At 44.8% G+C, this 11,885-nt stretch overlaps 1 protein-coding gene across 2 annotated transcripts in view; it reads left to right on the top strand.

Annotated features, from left to right (window-relative positions):
* The window catches only part of LOC125048043 (beta-1,4-galactosyltransferase galt-1-like), a 38,385-nt gene extending 26,854 nt beyond the window's left edge, over window positions 1–11,531 (top strand). For both annotated transcript variants that reach the window (XM_047646669.1, XM_047646668.1), the window contains 5 exons: window positions 4,377–4,481; window positions 7,028–7,636; window positions 8,192–8,429; window positions 9,032–9,132; window positions 9,379–11,531. In XM_047646669.1, the coding sequence (XP_047502625.1) occupies window positions 4,377–4,481; window positions 7,028–7,636; window positions 8,192–8,429; window positions 9,032–9,132; window positions 9,379–9,501 (1,176 nt within the window). In that variant the 3' untranslated portion in view covers window positions 9,502–11,531. The remainder of the gene's footprint in view (window positions 1–4,376; window positions 4,482–7,027; window positions 7,637–8,191; window positions 8,430–9,031; window positions 9,133–9,378) is intronic.
* The last annotated feature ends 354 nt before the right edge of the window (window positions 11,532–11,885 follow it).

Here is an 11,885-nt window from a genome sequence, read left to right as displayed (position 1 = left end):
CCTAGTTCACCATCTCCTTAAAGTGATCAAAGAAAACGCGATATGACTGGCTAACCACCGCAGGATGACAGCCAATTAAAGTGTGCGGAAGATGCCTACATTGATTACAACTTTCTATGTGATAATCGGCACGTTGTGGTCTGTTCTATGTTATTCTATATTATCATACTGTGGTCTCTTCTATGCTATACTATAGTTGAACCTACTTCAGCGATTTACCGCCGGTTACACAAAGCTTGCGGGTATACACATACACCTGCTGAGAACGATCTAGAGCACACGCGGAAAGTTAAATCTCGCAAAAAAAAAAAAAAAAAAAAAAACACGAAATTGCAAACGCAGGTGTTTCGAGCAAGTAATTTTGAAAGACCGGCTGTGACTGCTAATCACACATTTCTATTGAAAATCTCAATCGCCGGAAACGAGCGGAAAGCCATAAAAATTCAAACTGCATGTCTCATTTGCAATCAAGTGGTGATCAAAGTCTGGGGAGAGCAGGAGGTAGTTCGGATGATCAAGGTATATCAAAGTAATATAAGCTTTGCAGGTAATAACTACTTCATGTTTACTTAGGTGATGGTATTACGAAAGCGTGTTGGTTGAGGGTTTAGCTTGCTGGTTCAGTGGATGATTCCGTTGCGTAAGATGAAGATATGGTGATAGCATTATCATTAGCACCATTATTGCTATTATGATCACCATCACTGCTGCAAATTACTATAATTACTATTATTGTCATTATCATTATCATTGTTATTATTATTATCGTTATTACTGTTTATTATCATTATAGTTATTGTTATTTTTGTCGTTATTATGAGGAGGAGGGTTATCACATCAATATCTGTAGTACTGTCATTATTATTGTCATGGTATCATCATAACTGCAATTATCATTATTATCATTATCTTCACTACCATCATCACCATGAGAAGTCACCATCGATACCATCCTCATCACCGTCACCACCTTTATCACATCAAACCCACATCACCATCGCCGTCACCCTAATCGTTAACCCTTAACACCTGTCCCTCCCTGGTCCTTTGTCATCGCTGTGGTCTTTGTATCGACGCGGCTGTCGCAAGATACAACGGACAATGACAATGCCGGATCCGTGACCGCGATTGCCCAGGAGAACTGCCAACCTATGCGATATACCTTAATTTGTCACGTAGTTGTGAGGGTTATAAATAGGTTTTCATACAGTGTAACCCGTTATATATCAATTGTAGAATAACAATGTTAATTTAAAGTAATGTATTTCAACGAATTTGGTAATTTCAGATGATTTGTTGATTAGCCGTAAATGTGAAAAGCCGATGTCACACTTGCACTTGATAATTACTGTTGCCATTTATAGTTGCCGCAGCCAAAATTCTGAAATTTCCGCGCCCGATTCCCGTGATTTCATGGTTTCCAATTTGAGAGAAACCGAAAGTTGCCACATTTAAAGTTCTGCACTCTATGTCATTTTAAATATATGGAAATACATCTCTTATAAATAAGCTTATTTTAAGCCTCCAGTCAGACTGGAAAATATGTCTTCTTTCGGTATATCTACACCAAGTAGGTCTGCATTGTAGAGAATTTTATTATTTTCAAAAAATATTTCAAGCACCAGAACGGTATTTGGCATGCGTCTGAAAAATCGAAATTTCGTATGCTGAAAGTAAATTCTTGCGCAGTCACTAGACTGTCAGCTACGTTCTCTATAAAGAGAAACTATTCTACCTTTTTCATCATCACCACCACCCTCACCTTCATCACTTTCACCACCGCCCTCGTATCCATCACTCTCAGCACCACCACTCTCACCTTCATCACTTTCACCATGATTATAGCCCTCTCTTCACCACCATCATCACCTCGCTGATCACAACTCTCATCACCATCACCCGCACCCGCCTTACCATCATTACCACCCTCACCCTCACCATCACCACCCTCACCCTTACGCTCGTCACCACCACCCTCACTTTTACCCTCCTCACCATTTAACCACCCTCACCCTCACCACCACCACCCTCACCCTCACCACCACCACCCTCACCACCACCACCCTCACCCTCACCATCACCACCCTCACCACCACCCTCACCACCACCACCCTCACCACCACCACCCTCACCACCACCACCCTCACCACCCTCACCCTCACCACCACCACCCTCACCCTCACCATCACCACCCTCACCACCACCACCCTCACCACCCCCTCACCCTCACCACCCTCACCCTCACCACCACCACCCTCACCATCACCACCACCACCCTCTTATCTCGACCCTCACCACCACCACCCTCACCCTCACCACCTCCACCCTCACCACCTCCACCCTCACCACCTCCACCCTCACCTCTCACCACCCACCACCCTCACCATCACCACCACCACACCCCCCACCACCCTCACCACCACCACCCTCACCCACCACCACTCACCCTCACCACACCACCTCCACACCACCCTCACCCACCACCTCACCTCACCACCACCACCCATCACCACCACCACCCTCACCACCTACCACCCTCACCACCACCACCACCTCACCCCACCACCACCACCCTCACCACCACCACCCTCACCACACCACCACCCTCACACCACACACCACCCTCACCACACCACCCCACCCACACCACACCCCACACCACCACACCTACCACCACCACCACCCCCACACCACCAACCTCACCACCCCACACCACCCACCTCACCACCACCCACCCTCACCACCACCACCTCACCACCACCACCCTCACCTCACCACACCACCTCACCACCCACCCTCACCCTCACCACCACCACCTCACCACCCACCCACCACCACACCTCACCCACCACCCACCACACCACCACCACCTCACCCCCCACCACACCCTACCACCTCACACACCCCACCACACCCACCACCACCACCCACTCCACCACACCCTCACCCCACACCACCCCACCCACCACCACCACCCTCACCACCCACCCTCACCACCACCACCCTCACCACCCCACCCTACCCACCACCTCACCTCACCACCACCACCCCACCACCACCACACCCCACCACCACCCTCACCCACCACCCCACCCTCACCACCACCCTCACACCTCACCTCACCACCACCCTCACCACCACACCCACCCTCACCACTCACCCTACCACCCTCACACCACACCCTCACCACCACCACCCTCACCACCACCACCTCACCCTCACCACACCACCTCACCACCACCACCTCACCCCACCACCCTCCCACCACACCTCACACCCACTCACCCCCCACCTCACCACCCACCTACCACCACCACTCACCCTCACCACCACCCTCACCACCACACCCTCACCCACCACCCTCACCACCACCACCACTCACCACCACCACCCTCACCCTCACCACCACCACCCTCACCATCACCACTCTCGCCACCACCACCACCTCTCCCTCACCACCACCCTCACCCTCACCACCACCACCCTCACCACCACCACCCTCACCACCACCACCCTCACCACCACCACCCTCACCCTCACCATCACCACCCTCACCACCACCACCCTCACCACCACCACCCTCACCCTCACCACCCTCACCCTCACCACCACCACCCTCACCACCACCACCCTCACCACCACCACCCTCACCACCACCACCCTCACCCTCACCACCACCACCCTCACCACCACCACCCTCACCACCACCACCCTCACCACCACCACCCTCACCCTCACCACCACCACCCTCACCACCACCACCCTCACCACCCTCACCACCACCACCCTCACCATCACCACCACCACCCTCACCACCACTACCCTTATCCTCACCCTCACCACCACCACCCTCACCCTCACCACCACCACCCTCACCACCACCACCCTCACCCTCACCATCACCACCCTCACCACCACCACCCTCACCACCACCACCCTCACCCTCACCACCCTCACCCTCACCACCACCACCCTCACCACCACCACCCTCACCACCACCACCCTCACCCTCACCACCACCACCCTCACCACCACCACCACCCTCACCACCACCACCCTCACCACCACCACCCTCACCCTCACCACCACCACCCTCACCACCACCACCCTTACTACCACCACCCTCACCCTCACCACCCTCACCCTCACCACCACCACCCTCACCACCACCACCCTCACCACCACTACCCTTATCCTCACCCTCACCACCACCACCCTCACCCTCACCACCACCACCCTCACCACCACCACCCTCACCATCACCACCACCACCCTCACCACCACTACCCTTATCCTCACCCTCACCACCACCACCCTCACCCTTATCACTCTCACCCTCACCATATTACCACCCTCACCCCCCTCTCGTGCCACAGGTCGCGGGGTCCTCGAAGGAAGTGTTCGTGTACTCCGCCTACCTCGATCGCCGGGGTCACTTGAACGTCGTCCGTGTTATGGCCATCATCATGAAGCGAAAGAAGGTTTGTTGTCTGTATTTGCTGTTTATTTTTCCTTTTCCTTTTTTTCCTTTCTCTTTTGTTACACTTTGTTTCGTTTTTTTTTATGTTTTTTGTTCTTGTTTTTTATGGTTCTTTTCCTTTTTTTTATTCTTTTTTTTTCTCCTTCTTCTTCTTCTTCTTCTTCTTCTTTTCTTCTTCTTCTTCTTCTTCTTCTTCTTCTTCTTCTTCTTCTTCTTCTTAATGTATTGTTTTACTTGTTATTTGTTTTTTTTTTTCTTTCTTTGGCAATCCACTTCACTCCAAAGTTCGTCCTTCGTACGCACTTTTTTTTTATTTGTTTTCTTGTTCACCTCCTTACACATAAGAAACTGGCAGCTCCCATACAATTTGGCGTCCCGGTACTAATATTGACTCGCTCTTGTGTAAACATTCGTAGACTACCCTTTATATCACTTTTAATTCTTCTTCTCCTTCCTCATACCACCCTTAATTTATCGTACCTAATCCCACATATTCCGTAGATTTAGACTAGAACCTTCATCAGTACCCAAAACGTCAGCAGATCCAGGCAGAGGCCAAAATCCGATTTTCAACAGCGCTCAATTTAGGTTCTTTCGCACACAATACATAGCCAGTCCAGGGTCTCTATTGACGGTTCACATTTCAGACCCCCCGCCAACCCCCCCCCCCCCCCCGCCCCTTAAAATATACATGAGATGGTGTCGTGATGAATACCGAAGTTATACGTGATCTATTCAGTGTTACTACGTGCTTTGAAAGCTATAACTACGCTGAGGCTAAGTGGATCAAAAATTCTGTAATGGATTCATGGGTATCTGTGTATATGTATACATAGTATGTGTATATATTTATATATTATAATTAGTTATTGTGTATAAATACTGTATATAATATGTGTATATGTGTGTGTGTGTGTGTGTGTGTGTACAAATATATATGGTGTATATTTGATATACATATATATGATTATTAATATATATATACATATATATAAATATATGTATATATGTATATATACATATATGTGTATATGTATATATGCATATGAATGTGTTTATATACATATATATGTGTATATGTATATATACATGTATATATACATATATGATATATACATGAAGAAACTGTAGTCTCATTTTTCAATAAATCTAGTTTTACATTGTGGGTTTTTCTACCATATATACATGTGTATATATACAAATATATGTGCATATATCTATCTGTGTATATGTATATATACATATATATTAATATGTATCTATATATATTCATAAATCTGTAAATATTTCTAAATATTTTCGACGTGTATGTAAGTCTGTAATTACCAATCCCGCACCTGTATCTCGGCTGTACGAGGGGAACAGAACAGCTGCTGATATTTGTACATTTAATGCCATGATATATAGTGTTTGTATATAGACACTGTGTGTGTGTGTGTGTGTGTGTGCGCGTGTGTGCGTGTGTGTGTGTGTGTGTGTGTGTGTGCGCGTGTGTGCGTGTGTGTGTGTGTGTGTGTGTGTGTGTGTGTGTGTGTGTGTGTGTGTGTGTGCGCGCGTGTGTGCGTGTGTGTGTGTGTGTGTGTGTGCGTGTGTGTGTGTGTGCGTGTGTGCGCGTGTGTGCGTGTGTGTGTGTGTGTGTGTGTGTGTGTGTGTGTGCGTGTGTGTGTGTGTGTGTGTGTGTGTGTGTGTGTGCGCGTGTGTGTGTGTGTGTGTGTGTGTGTGTGTGTGTGTGTGTGTGTGTGTGCGTGTGTGCGTGTGTGCGTGTGTGTGTGCGTGCGTGCGTGCGCGCGTGTGTGCGTGTGTGTGTGTGTGTGTGTGTGTGTGTGTGTGTGTGTGCGTGTGTTTGCGTGCATGCGTGCGTGCGCGCGTGTGTGCGTGTGTGTGTGTGTGTGTGTGTGTGAGTGTGTGTGTGTGTGTGTGTTACATTTTCATATATACATACAATATACATACAGTACATATACATACACATTCATTTACATACAAACATACACGTATATATATATATATATATATATATATATATATATATATGTATGTGTGTGTGTATTTTATAGGTTTATAAGTATATATATATATATATATATATATATATATATATACATATATGTGTATATGTATATGTATGTATGTATACATATATATATATATATATATATGCATATATACATATATATATATGGACATAAATATGTGCATGTTTATATGTACATATATATACAGATATGCACACACACACACACAGACACACACACGCCCGCGCGCACACATGATACCTATGTACAAACACTATATATCATGGCATTAGATTTTCAAATATCAACATCTGTTCTGTTGAACATATATATATAAATATATATATATATATATATGTGTGTGTGTGTGTGCGCGTATGTGCCGGTGTGTGAATCTAAGTAAAATATGTATTTACGTAGCAGTATTGTAGTGGCTAAAGAATAAAGAGTAAGAATCACTAAACTAATGTGTGTGTGTAATTATCGTCTTCGTTTGCTGCTGTTCTGTTTAACACTTGCGTCCGTATTTCAGGTGAACGAATGCCAGGTGTGGAGTAGGAACAGCACCCAGCGCTTCCCGGCCAAAACGCGAGTAATCCACGAAAATTGGAATCTGCCTTATACAGCAGCTTTTATCCTCTGCGAAATCCCCGCCACCCTCGAGCCTACCCATGCGATGCCAGTCCTCAACGGCGAGGTCGATAGGAGCTCTAGTCTGTCTGTCAAGGTGTTCCCCAAAGGGCCCCCAGTTGGGAACTTGAGTGTATGCGTTAAACCCTTCCACTATGAGTTCAATAGAGCTGTGTGGTTGGTGGAGTTCATCGAGTTCTATCGGCTGCTCGGAACCGACCAGTTCATATTCTACAACCATACGGTGGGCCCCGACGTGCAGGAGGTCCTCACCTTCTACCAGGACCTTGGGATTGTCACAGTCCTCCCTTGGGCGCTGCCGGTCAAGTCCCAAAAACAGATTAGGACAGAAGGGATCTTCACTGCCCTAAATGACTGTAATCTCAGGTCGGTTGGTCGCTATTCCCTCGCAGCCATGGTGGACGTGGATGAGTTTTTGGTGCCCAGGAAGCACAATGGTCTGCCAGAAGTGGTACAGTCACTTGGAGAATATGATGCTTATATCTTCCAAGTAAGTATGAGAAGTATTATTTGATAACCCTTTTTTTCTTTATAGTTGCCAGGCACCTGTCATGGCAAAAAGTATTGTAATGCTTGAATATGGCCCATAATCCCTTTTCTCCTCTAATCAGAAGCAATATTTGGTAGTTTGTCAACAAGTGACGTACTGCCTAACAATCAACCACTTAAATCGGCACCATATCATAGTTGGCATGAGAATTATATTTAGGGATCAAATAGTATGACAGACCATTATAATTATTATTGTTATCAGTAATATAATTCATACTTTTCCATTCACATATTCATTTTAATTTCTGGTGTTTTATTATTCTCCGAAGCTGCTATTACAAGACCCTCTGGACTGATCAGTAATTTCTGATCAGCAGAGACGCTCATAAGGTGCTATTATAATTCTGATCATTTTAGTAAAATAGATACATATAATGAGGCATTGTAATTCCAATCATTCTAACAACAGAGATAGGTACGAGGTGGTATTACAGTTCCAGTCATTCTAGCAAAAGAGACTCACACCTCTGACGACCCCTGGTAATTTTCACAGAATGTGTTCTTTTACCTGTATTGGGAGAACGACACGGCGGTGCACGACGCGCTCTACGGCCGCGAAGACGCCCTCGGGCCAGGCCTGTTTGGCGAAGAGGCCCTCGTGCCCTACCTCCTTACAGCATATAAGACGCGACGGCTTACCACGCCCCACAAACCGGGCCAGCGGTCTAAGTATATCGTCCGGCCGGAACACGTAGTGGAGGTCGGCAACCACGTCGTCTGGGAGCATGTGGGTGAGTTGGAGGAGGGGAGCCCGAAGGAGAGTGAGGGGAACGCGAGGAAGTGTGAGGAGAGCGCGAGGGAGTGTGAGGGGATGAGGAGGGAGGGTGAGTGGAGGAGGAGAGTGAGGTAATGAATGAGAAGGGTCGGGTGGGAAGCAGGGGCAAAGAGGAAGGGGTACACGACTGAAGAGTGGAATAGTGAGCAAGAAATCTAGGACATTTGATGTTGTTTCATAAATATGACTTGGAATTACATACATGGCATATATGTAGACATAGTCGCTAGGTGAAATATGAAACCGAAACGATCCCTGGGAGTTGATACGGAAGTAACATTTCTGATGTCTGATAATATTATGCTTCGACTAATAAATCATATTATTATTGATGGTCATATACAGTCGGGGTCGAGCACTCAGAGGAGCTTGGATCCCGATCGGGATTAGAAAAAGACTCCCTTCTAGGTATCACATTCTAGGGCTGTAGTCAAGAATTGCCCAGCCGGGAGCCCCACAGAATAAGTACCCGTTCTTGTCGGCTAACTTTTTGTCGGGCTCTCCCACACCCTATTTTCTTGAATATGGCCCATAATCCCGTCTCTTCTTTCTTTCCAGGTGCCAAGAAGGTGAAGAATGTCCCCACAGACCTCGGCCTTTCCCACCACTACAGAATCTGTGAATTTGGAGGGTTCGACTGTCTCAAGCAACCAAACCAGGTATTGGTTGATGGCTTTGAAGTGCTCTGTGAGGCAATGGTTTGGTAATGATGATAAGTTTGAAGAGAGTTCTCGGTGTATTCTGGTAAATTATATAATGACCATATTATGTTCAGTGGGTGATATAATTTTTTTTTTTTCTGTTTTGTCTGTGACATATAGGCAGCTTTCCAAAACCGGGGGAAGGGTTATATTAGTGACGTAATTGATCTGTTGCTGCAGTATCACTTTTTTTTCCTAATGCAGGTAGACCGAAAGGCACACAAGTGGCTCCTCCCCCTGGCAAAAGAAGTGGCATCCTCGTGCACCAAAATTTTCCCTTCGCTCGGCAGGTGTCCTGAGGCTCCTCCACTCGGCTCCCCTTGGTGAAGTTTCGCAAGACACCTCTTCAAACTCCACGCACTCATTCGTACACACTTTCGAGGCATTCTCTTGTACACTCCTCTGTACACTCGTCAACTTCCCTGTGCCGCGTGTCACTGCTGGTTGACCATAGTGTAGCTGGATCTTGTGATACAACCCTAGTGCCTGTAAATCCAGCGTGATTGCGTAAAATACCTGTCTTCAAAAACAATATCAGTCTTGTGATAAGACATTATTGCCTGGTTTAGTTTAAAAGATTCCTTATGATAAATCATATCGGCTTGATATCCTATACCGAGGACCTGCGATAATGCGTTAGTCTTTAAGTACAACTCAGTGCCTTCTATGTTAGTGCCTTCTAATATCATGTGATACATGATGAGAAAAGTTACATATAATATATGTGCTTCTGAGACATTTTGTAATGCATGCCCACATGATTGTGTGCATGCATTATCAATACTGGCTTTTATGAGAGTATATGGATATGCAAAGATGTACATATTCATAGATTTACAATGAATGTATGGATGTATACATGTACATATATATAATATATATATATATATATGTATTATCTATATATTATGTATATATATGTGTTATATATATAGTGAATATAAAATATAGATATATATATACGTTCATATTTTATATTGATATAGTTTATTTATTTCTGGATGCCTAGATATTGTATCTGTATAAACCATTACGTATTTTCCTTGTTACTTTGGTAGAGAGAGCAGTGGCGCAGATCCCATACTTTCATAGGCTATCATGTAGATTATGTATATTCCCAAGAGTTCCGTGCTTCCTAAATCTCCAAATCTTATCATAGGAGCCCGTGTTTAGTGCTAATGGTTAACGTGACCAGGTTTTAATAGCAAAAAAAAAAAAAAATAGACATGAGTGTGGCAACTAATGAAAGTTACTGAAATTTGAGATCCTATATCTGTTACCCAAAGGGTGGTAGTGTTAAGCAGCTAATATGATAACTATTTTATTTACCACATTGTGATAATACTGTAATGAGGTTTGTTTTTTCTTTCTTTTTTTACAATTAAGGCATACATCGCCTCTTGAAAGTACTTCTCTTTACCGACAAATTATTTTTTTCCCTTGGAGAATCGTTCAAGCAGTCTACGCTGATTGGTCTCCCTTCTTCCATATCGTCTCTGCGGCTCTTCTGCCCACCGTGCCGGCTGTTTCCTCCAATGTGCCAGCTGGTCCCTCCTGTGCACCAGCTGTTTCTTTCAGCGTTGTGGCTGCTCCCTCCTACATATTACCTACAGCGTGCTGACTGTTCCCTCTAACATGTTAGCTGTTCCATCTAGTGTACGAGCTGCTCCTTCCAGCATACCAACTATTTCCTCCAGCACACAAGTAGTTCTTTCCAGTGTGGCGGCTGAACCCTTTAGTATACCGGCTGTTCCCTCCAGTGTACCGGCTGTGTCCCAGCGTACCGACTGTTCCCTCCAGCGTGCCTCACGATGGAAGCAATTAGGTCCGCGTATGTGTACATACCGTCCTGATCAGTACAATTTTTTTTCAGCGTGCTGGTATGTGGCAAGACTTTATGATACTGTGGCGCCTATTTCCTGCTTTAATCATATTTTTGATAAGAGGAAGTGTAATAAGTGGACGTTTCAGGAAGCAGATACAAAATATCACAGGGGTATTTTTAAAAACTGAACGTCCATACCAAGTCCTATATCTTTTATCAAGGCGCCATGTCGAAGTGTACATGTGAGAATGGCAGTCACCAAGAAGATACTTGGCAAAGTCCAGTACAATCAGTATTTATCCTGTTTTAAACGGGAACGTACCTTATGTTCACTAAATCATAAATTAACCATATATTGTAATACAAACTTCATTATTTTTGACAGACGTCGAGATTGTAAGGAGAGTGTTTAAAAGGAACTGAATATTGTATTACAAACAAGGATTGTATCTACACACACAGACGCACTCATACACACACGCATGCACAAAGACACACACAAACACACACATATATGTATGTGTGTGTGTGTGTATAAATGTGTGTATATATATATATATATACACATACATACAGATGTGTGTGTGTGTGTGTATGTATGTGTGTGTGTGTGTGTGTGTGTGTGTGTGTATGTATGTGTGTGTGTGTGTGTGTGTTTTATACATACATATACACATACGTACATATACGTATATATACATACATATATATGTATATATACATATATATGTGTACATATATGTATATATATATATATACATTTATATGTATATATATAAATGTGTATATATATACATATATATGTATATATATACATACATGCACATGCATATGTACACACATATATATATATATACGTAAATTATATAAACAGGACCCCAAGTCT

Source organism: Penaeus chinensis, chromosome 42 (assembly GCF_019202785.1).
Source record: "Penaeus chinensis breed Huanghai No. 1 chromosome 42, ASM1920278v2, whole genome shotgun sequence".
NCBI lineage: Eukaryota > Metazoa > Arthropoda > Malacostraca > Decapoda > Penaeidae > Penaeus > Penaeus chinensis.
This window is presented reverse-complemented; position numbering and strand designations above follow the sequence as displayed.